The sequence below is a fragment of the Ischnura elegans genome, chromosome 8, assembly GCF_921293095.1.
Source record: "Ischnura elegans chromosome 8, ioIscEleg1.1, whole genome shotgun sequence".
Classification (NCBI taxonomy): Eukaryota; Metazoa; Arthropoda; class Insecta; order Odonata; family Coenagrionidae; genus Ischnura; species Ischnura elegans.
In genome coordinates, this window is record NC_060253.1 from 65,884,121 (window position 1) to 65,900,634 (window position 16,514).

General features: G+C 36.9%; 1 protein-coding gene across 4 annotated transcripts in view; it reads left to right on the top strand.

Annotated features, from left to right (window-relative positions):
- LOC124164563 (serine/threonine-protein kinase OSR1) overlaps positions 1-16,514 on the top strand; it is a 234,139-nt gene that overhangs the window by 208,206 nt on the left and 9,419 nt on the right. For 3 of the 4 annotated variants that reach the window (XM_046541933.1, XM_046541936.1, XM_046541935.1), the window contains 5 exons: positions 77-327; positions 1,068-1,233; positions 2,616-2,851; positions 7,847-7,961; positions 13,796-13,900. In XM_046541933.1, the coding sequence (XP_046397889.1) occupies positions 77-327; positions 1,068-1,233; positions 2,616-2,851; positions 7,847-7,961; positions 13,796-13,900 (873 nt within the window). The remainder of the gene's footprint in view (positions 1-76; positions 328-1,067; positions 1,234-2,615; positions 2,852-7,846; positions 7,962-13,795; positions 13,901-16,514) is intronic. The other variant, XM_046541934.1, reaches the window with a different exon arrangement.

Consider the following 16,514-nt stretch of genomic DNA (forward strand, 5'->3'; position numbering starts at 1 on the left):
ACTTCCTTTAATGTATGTAATCATGAGAATGTCTGGAATATGTATGGTGATATTTGATGATGAAAATCTCTTACAGAAAGAAATCCAGGCCATGTCATCATGTAATCATGAAAACGTTGTAACGTATTATACAAGTTTTGTCGTCCGGGAAGAGCTATGGTTGGTACTGCGGTTGCTGGAAGGTGGATCCTTATTAGATATCATCAAGCACAAGATGAAGGCCAGCAACTGTCGGCATGGTGTTTTTGACGAGGCAACCATAGCCACTGTGTTAAGGGAGGTCCTCAAAGGTCTAGAGTACTTTCACAGCAATGGGCAGATACACAGGTAAGTGAAGTGGATTTTATAAAGTGTTCATAAGAGTGCTGTAGTTGGGCTGGTACGCCGTACGCCCTAAAATCCAAACTCGTTATAAGCGTACCGGTTAAACTACCTTTTCAAATCTGTAAAAAATAGTCCTATTGTAAATTGTCCAATGTATTTCACAAAGAAAAATCAGAAATGATTATTTACTTGTTCAGAGATATCTTGTGGCACGACTTGGAATTAATATAAGAGTTGGAGTTCGACATTTCAATTGCAGCCAGATGTATGAAACATGTTAAGACAGACGTATAAAACACGTTCAGCTGTTGGCCATTTTTTGTGAGTACCGCCTAAATTTTTTTTCCCAACTACAGCACTGGTTCATAAGTTCCAATCAATTTTACCTAATATGGCTCTGATTGTTGTAGATCTCCTATTCTTAAATATTAGTTGTATACAGTTAATTGGGTACTAGCCCAGTGGGTAGAGGGGTTGGCTATTGATCAAGAGGTGCAAATCTTGGGTGAGGCATTCAGACAACCCCAAACAAAGTATGAGGCTTTTGTTTGGTATTTCCAATCTTGGTAGTCAGACTAGCATTATTCAAAGGCAAGGTCTGACTGCGTATACCAAATGCAGAACTGTGGTGAAAATCCACTCCATTAGAAAAACTCCCTTTTTTATATTGCCCTTATTGAAAATGGTTAAAGAATATAGCATGCCTTTACGCCCTTATTTTTATGTATTTTTTCTATTTTCAGGGACGTCAAGGCAGGAAATATTCTCCTTGGTGAAGACGGAACTGTCCAGATTGCAGATTTTGGTGTCAGTGCATGGTTGGCTACTGGTAGAGATCTTTCTAGACAAAAAGTTAGGCATACCTTTGTTGGCACCCCTTGCTGGATGGCTCCTGAAGTCATGGAGCAGGTCAGTGAATTTATGCATTTTATTTTTTGTGTCCAAATGGGTGGATCAAATGAACAAAAAAAGTTATTATATATTTTATGTTCATGCATGGCGAAGTCCATTGCCTATTGTGTAATCCCATCAAGTGCAATGCATCTGCTCCACCACTTCACAAGTGCCTAGGTTTGTCCATTGAAAATTATGTCATGTCCAGAAAGTTTTTCTGTAATTTTTATTAGGTTGTACGCTGTGTCCTTTATGTACAATCTGATATATTCCATTGGCTTTTCACATGACACCAAAAAATAGTGATCTGCTGATTGATTTTTCATTTTTCGAAAGGTGACCTTGTAAATTCAATTTAAAGTTTACCCAAAATTTTTTGTGCTTGACTGCATAGGCGGATCCAGGGGGGGGGGCACGGGGGCACGTGCCCCCCACAGACACTCAAAAATATGCAAGATTTTTAATACGGTCCCATTATCGTTGCATTCGTTCTGTATAACGAGGTATCCTTGTGCCCCACCCAGAACAAAATCCTGGATACGGCCTTGCTTGTGCCCCTCCCAGGAAAAAATCCTGGATCCGCCCCTGCTTGACTGTAATGGTGATTTACCAAATCTATATATCAAATGGTATCTAGCAATTTTTTTAATTTTGTGCCAAGTAATATTACTAAATTCAGGGGAGTGTGGCTTTCTTTTTAAATCATAAAATAACATTTTTAGCATATCATGCAAAACTCATTTTATATAAAAAGTGTGAAATTCATTATTGTGATCGAGTTTTGAATGTACCCATGAGACTCTCCTGTTGTTGAAATATTTAAATTAGATTTCACTTTGAGGACATGCTATGTCAAGGACTATTTACCTTCTGCCTGTGCAATTGGAATTGTATTTTAAAATTATTTTTCATGAACCATATTACTTTTGAACGAGTGTGATTAATGGAAAATGTCATCAAGTTTGTGCACAAGTGCTTATATTTACTCCATGTTTACGAATGATCACTTATTTCTCACCACTGCTATAAAATATTAATCTTGGTTCTCTTTTATGTATTTTATATCACCTTTCGAATTAAAGTTCGAATTAAAATTAAATAAAAATTAATGTGACATAGGATTATCGTATTTATCTGAATGTAGCCCCCCTTTTTTTCAAAAATGCCCGTGGTAAAAGTGAAGGGGGGACTCTATTCATAAGCATTTTCTAAATTTTTCCCGAAACTGAAGCCTCAAAATTAAGCGGGAGGACTGCATTGAGAGGGGGACTATATGTGGAGAAATATGGTACCTCTTATTAGTGCTCCTGATACCAAGTACATATTTGAATGAGATATTGCTATTGATATTTATTACCAGCTCTAATTCCTTGATCAATTTTCATGTTACTATCTAGGATCATGGGTATGACTTCAAGGCTGATATCTGGTCATTTGGCATTACTGCCATTGAAATGGCTACTGGAACAGCTCCATACCACAAATATCCCCCAATGAAGGTGCTCATGTTGACACTTCAAAATGACCCTCCAACTTTAGACACCGGCGCGGAAGAGAAGGACCAGTACAAAGCGTACGGGAAGACCTTCCGTCGTATGATCGTGGATTGCCTTCAAAAAGATCCATCCAAGAGGTATGAGATGATTCATTTGCTAAGCTGGTTTTTGTTATTTTACTTTAAGAAAAACAGTCTATGCCTTTTCTTGATGCACGCAGTATCCGACTTTTGCACACAATGCGTTCCTGAACGCATGTACGAAAGTCGAACCATTGAGCTCCATGCTAATAGGGTGGTTTCCTATTATTTTTTTATTGCCTAAATCGAAAGATTATTACTCCTGGAGTACGTTTTTCACGCTTTTAGATTTTTAAATGACGATATCTATTTTTCGCGATCAAATGAAAAGTGAAAAATTTCAAGCGCGCGAAAACGTAGGGATGAAGGGAAAAAGTCCGTACGACGCATTTCTGGTTCCCCCTCCCGCCTGGTAGGTGACCTTGATCGAGGCTCTGAGCGCTGATAGGACGCAGGATGCTAACGGGTAGCTGAGTACCTTCCTGTCTGGTAGCGCATGGCTTAAAAAAGGTTTATTAATACCTTATCAAGCAAAGAAAACTTTCCGACCTTAGCCAGTTTTAATAGGTGATTATTAAGACATGTTTCCCTGAGCTCTGTGACTCATGCATGCATTGGTAGCCTCTGACGATGCATAACTCCTATCCTCTCGTGTAGAAACTAGGTCCCTGTGACGTCACGTGGAGTGGAATCGCATGGGCGCCAATCTGGCCTTTTTCAAATGAGGATAAAATTTGACCCTTGCCATTCGTCTAAACCGGTATTTCAAAAACCAAATAATTTGTGTATTATGAATACACTAATGGTGGGTAACGAATCGCCATCAATGCCTTTCGTTTTCTTTGATGAAGGAAACTACCCTATTAGAGGTTTTGTTCCAAAAGAGCGAAATATACATACTAAAACCTTGTTTTTTGCACAGATTTTATTTTTATGGAACAATGTTTAATAATAAATTTAAAAAATTCCTCGCATTATATAATGTCTTTCGAAAATACGCAGAAAATGTATTTAAAAGTTAAAAAAAGAAACAAGAATTCTGTTGTTGGTACCTAGTGAAATTTCCTCTTGGTTTTAAGTTAGCATTCCTCTTAAATGATTAATTAATCTTATCTTAATTCCTCTTATTTTCATAGTGTTCTTGAGGTAAGAAACTTGCATAAAAAATTAGGAGTTTTCTATTAATTTTATGTTAGCATCAGTTTTACTTTTGGGTTTACGCCTACTCTTAGTTTTTCTGCTGGTAAACAAATAAGGACAAGTGAAAAAGCTGACATTACGGAATGAATTGATAATCATTGAACTAAACATAAGCTAATCCTCTAAGCGATCAAAACTTAGCTAAAATTGAAGCGTTTTTCCCTCATAGATAACCTCTATTTAAAAGGATATCACCTTACTTTTTAGAGTAATGCAATACCTCCACTGCATAACCACTCAACAACCGCCCACCAAATCAAATCTGCTCATCTGGAAGCCCGACAATACGAATGTGCTCAGCTGACAATACCCGGAGCATAGCCGCTCACCTCCAATCTCCAGCTTCGGAAGTGAGCGTTTATGCTCTGGCTATTGTCAGCTGAGCGCATTCGTATTGGCGGACTCCTAGATGAGTAGATTTTATTTAGTGGGCAATTGTTGAGTGGTTTTGCAGTGGAGGTATTGAATAGCAAAAGGAAACCAATTCATGAATTTCTAATATCATCTGCATATCATTCACTTGCATGTGCCAGGAAATATGACAAAACTACTATCAGCTCAAAAAAGGTAGAATGCTGAACTTTAAGCACTTGCATGAAATTCTGCTGAAGCTCCATGGGATCGTGTCAAATATCATTTTACTCATTGTTTATTTGACTTCAACAATGAATCATAAAAGTTCGTCTAAACATAAACATTTAGCTTCTACAATCGGAAGAGTGAAGGAGAACACTCGAAAAACTATGATAATAGTGAAAGGGTTGTCTTCTTCATCTTGTCATGGGAAAAATATTTGATTGGTACATTTCATAGTATTTTTTAATGAGAGAACAATGTCCTTGCATTACAAATAGCATTTTAAAATAAAAATTTTCCCGTCATTTCATTTTTTAAATGTCCGAAAGGTTGATTTCCATTTCTGAGGTGTAGAAAAGTACATGAATATCAAAGTTACGTATGCTATATGAAAAAAATATTTCAAATTTAATATATATTCATTTTGTTAGTGAGCATTGCAATTTTTGTTATTGTGGTTTATTTAGAGAAAGAGGAATAATGTAATTATTTCCTTGCATGAAAAGATTAGAAATATTTTTTTTCATAAAGCGTATGTAACTGCATGTAGCATGAGTATCATTAATGTTTCATTTTACCAAAGAGATAATTTTTTAGTAGAATTGTGTTCATCTTATATTTGTGAAAATATGGTTTTTTCCTTTCGTTGAGGTAGAAACTTAACCCTTATAGTGCCAGCGGGCCGATCTTAACACATACCCCCCGGGCCGATCCATCGGCCCGGGGGGTATGTGTTAAGAGAACCAAGAGCCGATCTATCGGCCGGTTTTTTTCCTCTCAAGCCTTTTTATTTTTGTGTTTCATGTACCTGCGGTAACTATTTTTTAGCATCTGTCATGCTTTAACATACCCATAAGTTTTGGGATCAAAGTAAAATAATAGTGAAAATACATATAATACCATTTTTCTGAACTGAAGGCGGCTGGGTGGAAAATAGCAAGTAGCCAATCAGAAGCACTGCCCCTTCCAATTCTCCGTTCCCCTCCATCCCCTTCCCTTTTCCCCTACGCCCCCCTCCATCCGGCCGACCGGCGTTGCCAGCCTTGGGAGTAACGGTACTTTCAGGGGCGGCAGAACGAGCGCCAAAGTGATCTTCAAAGATTAGGCTTGGCAACACTGCCAGCTGGAGAGCGACGTTCACTGCTCGGAGTTCAGAGAGAGACTGCGGGCTCTTCCACACTTTCTCCTGTCGCTCTTCTGTGATTGGCTAGAAGAGTGGGTGGGTTGCGAGCACGCTCAAGGTCAGCCGCCTTCAGTTCAGAAAAATGGTATAGGCTTCTGAAAATGCATATTAGGCTTTCTGTGAATTTTTTAGTGCAAACCTACAAATTCACCAAAAAAGCCCTGGCATTCCTCAGCAAAACCGGGAAAAATTGGCTGGCACTAATAGGGTTAATTTCAATTCGTCTTTGCTTCCATATGAGACTTTTGGTATATTGAAGGTGCTTGCAAGGCATATTCACAAAGTAAGGTCCGTTTGGTCACAGTAAAAAGTATACAGTGAGTCCTCGTTTAACGTCACTTACCGTTCCTGAAAAATGTGACGATAAACGAAATGACGTTAATCGAAGCACAATATCCCATAAGAAACAATGTAAAAAGTGAATATCGGCTCCTAGACCTCACAATTCCTACGCGAAAAAATTTTAGCGTATCATATTTGGGCCATTTCTTACGATGGGAATGCCAAACTATGGCATAAACACGAGTCCCTGTCTTCATTGACGGCAATACCAGCAGCGACGTACATCCTTCTCCATTTTTGTATCTTCCCGGGTTTGTTTTTTCGGCTTCGCTATGGTGGTCACCTGGGCATCATCATCGCTGAAACATCGCCGCAGTTACAGGAACCAAGATTATTGAGGACACGGCGAAAAAGTGACGACAAATACTCAGAGTTCTACACGGAAAAATTCCTAGAAATCACTTTTCAGGTTCCAGAAAACCGTTATGTCAAGTAAAATTTGCTAAAACTTTACTTGACATTTACGCACTTAACATTTGGGCACCTACCTAAGAATTCATTTTGCAGAAAATTTGCTATAAACGTAATCGAAATTGACAATAAACACACCGTTTTACACTTCGTTTAGACTGACTGTATTACCGCCCACAAAACGAACAACCTGCAACGCCCGCCGCTTCGCATTTTTTCTCGCGCGAAATTTAAAAGACCTGACGTTATCGCGAAGCAAAGGTGCGATAAACGAATGACGGTCTCAAAATTTTCGTGACGTTATCGCGAAATGACGTTGAACGGGGTGGCGTAGAACGAGGACTCACTGTATTCATTTTATTGGCACCATTAGTTAGTTACAAACCTACTTCACTTCTCAACATAATTGCCATTCACTTCAAAGCATTTTTCATGCCGCTGCACCATCTTCTTTAACCCCTCTGCCTACAAGTTTGCCGCCTGAGAGCTGAACCAATTGACTGTGACGTTCTTGAGTTCCTCTTCAGTTTCAAAACATTGTCCTCTAAGCCACCGTTTCAAGTTGGTTGCACGGCACCATTGTCTTACGTTTCCTTCGCTCATAACTGTTGGTCCGTAAACTGGACGTAACTTCGGGTGAATTTAAGTTGCTGACAATCCGTTTCCATTCAAGAATTGTATGACAGAATGCAGGATCATCGATTGTTGCGGACATAGTTGTTTGAATGTACGGACAAGCAAACGACTTATGAAACAAAACAAATGCTGCAATAGCTTCTCAATGAATCAGTGGATAGCGCTGCAGGAGTAAAACTGTGTTCTGTGGTGCCCATATTTAAGTTAAGCAAACGGCCCTTACTTTATGGATATACCTTGTACTTGCTGGAATTATCTAGCTTGAAAGTTGCTAAGCTGAGCTTCATAATTTTTAAAAATTTGAATTGTGAACGCATAAAATTGTTTCATGCTTGACTTGGTGGAAGTGCGATATATCCATGATACATAATATATAAACTACGAATGGTAATTTCCACACTTTGATACAAAACTCAACTCCCTACCATGGTTTTGACATTCTAAGTCATTTTCAAGGAAAAGTTTTCTCCTTTTAATGACATAGAATGTCGAAACTATGGTTTGTTGTTGTGTATTAAAGTGTAAAAATTGCCATCTGTAGTTTTTATAATGGTTTTTATTGTTGGATAGTGAAGGCTTGTTGCTTGTTTCTAGTTCTCCATCTGAAAATAATTTAATGCTAAAATAATTATTATAAAACTTTTAATTACCTCAATTGTTGAAGACATTCTTTTACTGTGCATAATTAAGTAAATTTTCTGCAGACCCACTGCCACAGAACTTTTGAGACATCCGTTCTTCAAGAAGGCAAAGGACAGACGGTATCTACAGCAAACGTTGGTGGCGATGGGTCCTAGTCTTGAAACCAGAGTTCAGAAGGTATGAATGAATATTGTTTCAAAGTTTGCATTGCATGGACAATATTTGTATTTGTATTGTTACTCCTTTGAGAAATATTCCCTTAAAACCTTTTTTTGTTATAAAAAAATAGCTGATTAGCCACTAATATTGTGCTTCTTGTAGATTGCCATATAAAAAGCTTTGCTGTTTTCAATAATAATGTAGTCGTTTTAGGAATTTCTGTGAGAATGTTGTGCTAATGCTCTAGCCAATATCCATGTATTTGTGCTTATGATTTTATTTTGAATTATTTATTTTCCCAAAAAGATAGTTAAATGTTTATAAAATCCCATTGAAAATCTTACTATCCTCAAGTATTCATGCTTCATTATTATTCTGAATAGTTGTTTTCTTTATTCAAAAAATTATTGAGCTGTTGATACTAAAAAAAAGCAGTGGAAGTTATTGTCTTACCAATTAATTGACTTCCATAAAATTTTCCACCTGTCAATTCTATCTCTTATAGATTTCGTGTCCAATAGACTCTTTAGACATCTTTCATTTAGTTTATCTAACTCTGCTTCACTGCAATGTGCTGGCTCATTTCTTTTTCAGTTCTCATATTGTGATGCTTACTATTTAGTCTAAACTAGCTTAGATGCCAGAGATTGCATATGTAGCTGAATTCAGTGTGAATGAGAGCTGTAATTAGTAAGAGAGAAAAAGTGTTCCATCATAAGGAAAGTTTGCAAGTCTGACATAGAAATGCAGGAAAATTGATTATTTCAGCTATGATTCCCCTCAACTTACATCCTTTATATCTTTTCCTACTTTTTAGCAATTTGCAATAAAGTTATCCAACTTCATGTGGAGAATACATGTTGAAATTATGCTGTTGACTTATAAATAGTTGAAACAGGTCTGTGTGAAATGATTGTAGTAGGGTGGTAATCAGCCTGTTAGATTTAGAGAACTGAGTGCATAGAGTAAATTGATAGAACTTGGAAATTTCATGCAATGCTGCTCAAGTACCTATTTGTAAAATATTTTCATTATTTTAGATCAGCATGAATATGACAATGCATTTCTTTCAAAGCTATTCAATTTATTGTAGATGCACTAGTGATAATGTTTCTAGTATGTATGTTTAGGTGACCCTTTGCTAGCATTTTGGTAATTATCTATAATCCTCGGGATACTTTAAAGGGAAGTGGAAATTGGTGAGTGAATGGCATTTTCAATGAATGGCATGGATTCTATGGGTACATTAGATTCCTTGGTACATTGACCTGAATTAACTAATGAAGCTGGCACATTTTTTCAAATTTTTTTATTGTGAGAAGGAAAGTGTAGGTTTTTGTGATTAGTAACTTTCCTGAAACAATGCAATCAACTTCTAAAAAGTTAGTGGTCAAAAGCTGACAATGAATCTCTATTGTCAAATTCAGTTTATTGCAATTTTAGTCCAGGGAAATAGGATATTCACCCTAGGGCTTGAGGCTGCAAAAATGTAATATGCAGAGGAAAACATAAAATATTGTGATATATACATCTTCCCAATGGTTGGGAGTTAGAGCTTGATGATCAGAAGTTGAAGTGTCATAACTAGGAACCGACAAAGAACAGAATAAGCTTGCATGGCTGCTATGGAGATATGGGTAACGTCTACTTTTCATTTTGCTGACTAATTTTACCAATGAGATCATTTATTCCACTTAATATACCTTTATTAACGCGTGAAATTCTGTTAAAAATTCATGTGCTTAAAAGACAAGTATCATACAATTCTTGTGGGAATTAAGGAAAAGACCTTAGAAGCAAATTTAGCTGGAACAGGTAATTTTCGTATTATTGCAGCTCATAAAAACTTGGTGTCTCTAAAAATGGGGTGTTGGTAACCAAATGGGTAAAACATAGATAACCAGAGAGATATCCAAGATATAACATAACATAAGATACCAAAAAGATAACCAAGATGTGGATATGTAATCAAAATTTCACCTCTCATGAATAAAAGATTCCACAAAATGTATCTTAGTCAAATCTATGCATTGATTCTGCACTCACCAATTTTCTTTGGTTTAATTTGAATTACTTTATGATTTGCCTTACAAACATACGCCCAAAACTATGAAGTTTCTAGGCTAATGTGTGTGAATGGTTCAAGATAAAATACTACAAAAATATTCATACTATGTATTTAGGTACAGTGAGTCCTCGTTCTACGTCACCCCGTTTAACGTCATTTCGCAATAACGTCACGAAAATTTTGAGATCGTCATTCGTTTATCGCACCTTTGCTTTGCGATAACGTCAAGTATTTTAAATTTCGCGGGGGAAAAAAAAGGCGAAGCGGCAGGCGTTGCAGGTTGTTCGTTGTGTGGGCGGTAATATAGTCAGTCTATACAAAGTGTAAAACGATGTTGTTTATTGATAATTGCGATTACGGTTTTAGCAAATTTTCTGCTAAATGAATTCTTATGTAGGTGCACAAGGTTTTACTTGACATAATGGTTTTCAGGAACCTAAAAAGTGATATAGAGGCATTTTTCCGTGTAGAACTCGGAGTGTTTGTCGTCACTTTTTTCACCGTGTTCACAATAATTTTGGTTCCTGTAACTGCTACGATGTTTCAGCGATGATGATACTCAGGCGACGCTCGCCTAGTCGACCACCGTAGCGTAGCCGAAAACCAAATGCAGGAAGATACAAAAATGGAGAAGGGTTTACGTCACTGCTGGTATTGTCGTCCATGAAGACAGGAACTCGTATTTATGCCATAGCTTGGCATTCCCATCGTAAAAAATGCCCCTGATAGGATACGCTAAAATTTTTTCGCGTAGGAATTGTGAGGTATAGGAGCCGATATTCACTTTTTACATTGTTTCTTATGGGATATTATGTTTCGATTAACGTCATTTCGTTTATCGTCACATTTTTCAGGGACGGTAAGTGACGTTAAACGAGGACTCACTGTACCTGATTGATAGTATTATGCCGTCTTAGGCAAATTTTCTTACCAGTGAAGCATACTAAATTCATTTCCACTTCTCGTTTAGATTGTATGTATTTCTAAATGAAACTTATTTGCTTGTATTCTTATGGGATTTTGAAAAATATTGGTTCATCATTTATGAATTTAGTATTCATTTAATGGCAGATTTTAATAGTTTAAAATTTTGGCATGAGCCAAATTTTAAACTATTAACTCGAGAAAGACCAGGGGCAGTCAATCGACCTTTTGCATTTTTCTTTCGCGGACCATTTCATTATTTTCCGATCAATAATGCTGAGATTTTTTGAATTTTAAAATTTTAGAACAAATAATCTGAAAATGAATTTTTTTTAAGGGGGGGGGAATTTATGCCCTTAAAAATGTCAGCTTTTACCTAGAATGACGGTGAGCAGTCAATTGACCGTTTTTAAATTTTGTACCATAATTTAGCTCTCTTTGCCGATAATTTGTGTTAATTTCGTCAAATACCATAGTGTGCACTTACTACACATGAAAAATTACTCAAGTTTGACTCTCATGTCTTTAAAACAGTTTTTACGAATGATTTTACAGTTTATGAGAAGGAGAGACACTTAAGCAAAACCAAGGTATGCTGCATCGTAAAAAGTTGCTATGTACTAAGCCTACTAAGCATTCTATGGACAGTGATGAACATTCATTTAGTTCATTCAATTCATTGTTGGATTCGTGCATAGCTGCTGCCAACCAAGCCAGGCACTGCCGCACCTCCGCTTCTCCTGCGCACTGCGTTGCCTTTGGGCTGCTCATGAGCATCTGGGGAATGTCCTTTTGGCAACATGTTACAACTTGCATGCCAGTCACATTCTCGTCATAGATGCTGCAGTCACCCATTCCTGTAGTTCAGTCCACACTGTGGTCATCCCGCTCACTAGAACTGGTGATATTCTCTTAGATCATCCAATTTAAACTATATTTTTTTAACAAATTCGGTGAAAACTTTTTTGTGCTCAGCTGATCGGAAAAATGAAATTTATTTCAAATGCGACAAAGCGTAAACAATTTTCCTAGATTATAACAGTTGAAATTTTCATCAGTTGATGCACCAAGGTGTTTGTTGTTTCATCATCCCAGAAATGGATGCGGTATGCCACTCAGAGGCATTTCTGGTGATCGTTATCAGTGTCTTATAAACTATCATGGATATTTCCAACCATTGATGTTTGTCTCGCAAACACATGTGTGAACGCTGTGAACATAGTCAGAAAATTTGCAAACTTGCTAAGAGAGTAATGAAATGCATACCTTGAGGTCGAATTCGTTGTGCTTTATTTTAATACTCTTATTTGATTTTTTTTCCTCATATATGTTTTTAACCAAGAAAACTGCAGAAAATAATGTGTTTTGAAATGCTTCTTGTGTTTTGAAACACATGACGTATTATTTTTTAACTATGCAAGTCCCCTATGAAAAAATTGTATAACCTGATGCCTAGTTTTCCGCGGTGTTGTGTAGATGATATCTCTATGTTTCTGCGTTTCACCGCGTGGATTTTCTTTGTGACGACAGGACACTTTGTCCGGTATTCCAACCGGCGTCTTCATCGACCTGAAGACGCCGGTTGGAATACTGTAGAAACTGTCCTGTCGTCACAAAAAAAATCCACGCGGTGGCACCCAGAAACATGGAGACGACATTGTATAAACCTGTTTCAAATTTTTTTCACATTGCCATGGTAATGTATAAGAATGTTTAAAAATTTGAAACAGGTTTATACAATTTTTTCATAGGGGGTTAGACACATTTTTATTTTACAATACAACTTTTTTGGTGTAATTAATGTTATTTTGCAATGTTCAATTTTTTTCCCAACACTACATCAAACCATAATATATAATTGGAACACCTCTACACTCATTAGGTAAAAATATGGAGGGAAACCAATTGAAATAGTGCAAGGAAAGGGCAAACGGTCAATTGACCACTGGCTGTCATTATAGGTGTGCAGATTACCCCGGTCATTCTAGTGTCAAAGTCAGCCAATAAGTGTATTTGGTACATTTAGGGTTGGATATTTTTAATTTTTTCAATAGCCCATATGTTGTTACTCTCCTTCAGACCAAAAATACTTTTAATCTAATGGTTTGGGCCTTAGAATATATGAATAAGAATATGAATGGGTTTGGAGTAAATTTAGGTGGAGAAGAGAATTAAATGCTGAGGTGGACCAAGGTGGTGTGTTCATATTGGTTAAGCAGTACCTATGTAGAAAATTATTGAAAACTGATACAAATGTTTAATGGAAAGGAATAAATGCCTTATAAATAATCTTTGTAGGCTTACAGAAAGAGAAAAATATTTCAACGTACTGGAAAGTAGAATGCATGTCTCAGTGATTCTGTTCTTCATTACATTTTTATCCTGTAGAAACATTTTTTTGATAAAATACCATTGAGTTGATATTAGCTTCTTTGTTCTTTTCAGTAAAAATGTGTTAAGTTTAATGATTACAATTGCAGAGTTTTATTTTTTATAGCAAATTGAATTAGTAGGTAGTTTTTGTCTTTTGTTTATATACTCTTCTCCTGCTTGCTTGTGATGGCATGAAATTTAATATGAACTCATTTCTAATTGCCTTTTTTAGTTAATAGTTGATTTTTTTGTCTTTTGGTGACGATTTCAAGAAAGAGCCCATGAAGGTATTTTGCTCATGGAAAGTTTTGAAAAACGTATTTGAACACATGATGAAAACCTTTTTCTGAAAGCTCTTCAGAGTCACTGTTAACGTAAGCTTTCTTAAGGATGAAATATTTTTTCTCTGTGCTTTCTCATGTAAATGTTTCCAACTTTGGTAGTTACATCATTGCTTTGAGTAAGTCCTTAAATAATAAATATTTAGGCGGCAAAGAGGCAGCCCGGTACTTCTGGCCGATTGCATCGAACAGTCACAGGGGAGTGGGTGTGGTCATCAGAAGAAGATGGTGACGGATCCTCTGACGATGATGTGAGTTATTTGCAGAAATTTTGCATTGTATGTAATACTTGGTGGTGTACGGTTTCCTTGACCTGCTGGATTCTTATGACCCTCTGTATAGTGTCTTGATTTTATTGTAATTTATAATGGTGTAATTACCTTGTAATAATTTAATGTTATTGTTATTTCATGTATATATTTCCTTTTTAGAGTAAGGTGGTGCAGGTAGTATGGCCTAATTCAGCAGTTTTCATTGCAATTAAGTCTAGAAAATGTTTGATCTCCTGTGCATTGTCCACTAAGTTTCCAAGTCAAAATTTTCATCTAGAACAAAATTGAATAATATCAACAGTAATTGTCATCCCACGTATGTATCGACAATCAAACTCTTTTTACCCAACTTTGTGTCATCGTGTAAAAACTAGAGATGTGCGAATAGTATCCGCGAATACTCGAATACCTCGAATATTAGAAAGTATTCGATATTCGAGGTTTCGAATAGTTATGCGAAAAGTACCGCCTCGAATACCTCGAATACTTTGAATTTCGCGTCATACACTGTCGCACGCACGTCGTTGGTAGTTGACTCGGAAAAATGAAGAGAACTCTAGTCGTTTAGTTCTCGCAGCGCCGTTTTACGCAAGTTGACGAATTACATCAAATTCGTGGATTTTAGCGGTGAAAAGAGTACGACGAGGGGAACCGAAAATGGTCGGGTGAAAAAATCCGAAAATCCCCGATTCCCCCCACCAGGAGAACCTCAGTGCCGTGGGATAGCAACCTTAGGTCATTTCCCACGATCCGCTATCCCCCTCCATTCAGCACTTACCTCAACCACTCTGACGCTTTCCTCTTCTCCGAAATCAAACAAAAGGTCCCAGATCGCGCAGGGATCGCATTACGAAGACCCCTGCTTCGAAAAAAATATCGAGTTACGAGAACAATAAAAACGTGTTTCACGCCCTCCCCCCTTTTCTCACCCACTGACCTTTTTCTGGCTACCTGCTTCGAAGTTCCCCATTTCTGGAGGTCAACAGCTGTGTGAGTAACGTGGGATACTTACATTAGCGCATTTCCCTAGATCCGGTCACAGTTCGCGCAGGGATCATATTACGAAGACCTTAGCTTCGAAAAAATACCAAGTTACACGAGAACAATAGAAACGTCTTTCGGGCCCCACCCTTTTCTCCCCCACTGACCTTTTTTTCCTACCAGCTTCGAAGTTCCCCATTTCTGTGGAGGTCAACCGCTGCATGAGTCATCTATTAGCACAAAAGGTGTCTAAGAATGACTTTCGTCAATTGATGTTACACCTTTATTCAATTGAAATATTAGTAATGTGCGCGTAATTTCAAAAAGAATAAGACCAAACACGACGTATTTCTGAGTTTATTTAAGCATTTTACGCAAAGAAATAAATATCAAAATACGACGGAGACTTAGCATTCTGGCGAAACTCGATATGAGCAGCAGAGCTTCTCGGGAGTTGATGCCGTATTTTTTTCCGAAAACATATATAAAGTTACAATTTATGAGTGGTGCTATAAATCTTTATTGTTACAGTCCCAGAGGAAGGGATATTTTCTCAGGATATTTGGTTTCTCCCTGATAGCAATTCCAATTCATCTTCTTATCTCGTGAGAACTCCCAAAGGTGGACTAATAATAATAACTAACAAAATAATTGAAGAAAATCCGGTGGAAAAGAGCTTGTATTTTGCAAATTGCCTCAGATTGTCAGCTAGCACTTGGCAGCAGGAGTGAGGGTAAAGCGATGTTAGTTGAATTAATTATATGCCCAATTGTTTCCATAAAATTAAAATATTCATTAATCAGCTAAATTCCTGTTCGAATCATTTAAAGGAAATCAAAATTACTCCCCAAAATCTTGTGTTGCCTGCTGCATAGGCAACCGAGTCAAACATACCAGCATTCATCATTTAGTATTCGAGGTATTCGAAATTCGAGGTATTCGAATATTCGAGCAATGATTTAATATTCGAATTCGATATTCGAATTCGAGAAATCTGCTATTCGACCCATCTCTAGTAAAAACATCCTTCTGAAATCTCTTTCTGGCCCTCCATGAACTTTTGATCTAATAATCTCTCCTGGGTGGATTTCACGAAACATGTAAATATTACATTATTTAATCTCTGTTGATCTTCTGTTTTTCCTTCATTTGTTCCTCCTTGTCCTCAGTTATCACGTATTTTGTGTTAGTGTGTCTCTTTGGCGCTCTGTCCGTTGAAATATATTGAATTGGTAAAAATATATGTACTTGTTATCACCTTTTAAATTTGTTTTGGATGCATGCTGTAGTGGAATGTATTTTTAGGAATATATTAATGTGTAAAAAAATGTGTACGGTGAATTTCTTGTGATCAAATCAATTACTCAAGTTTCTATGAAGTTATATTAGCATCTTGACTCTCCTACATTATTAAAATTATTAATTTATCACATATGTGTGGCACTAAGGTTATGGATATGGGTTCAAATTTTACTCCTTATTGTAGGTTTAATTGTAGTTTACAATGACTTTGAGAATTATCTCTGCAATATTTACCACAATTTTGGAGATACAAATTTGTTATACAAAAATGGTCATGGCTAATAGTAATGCAATGGCATGACTGTTGGCA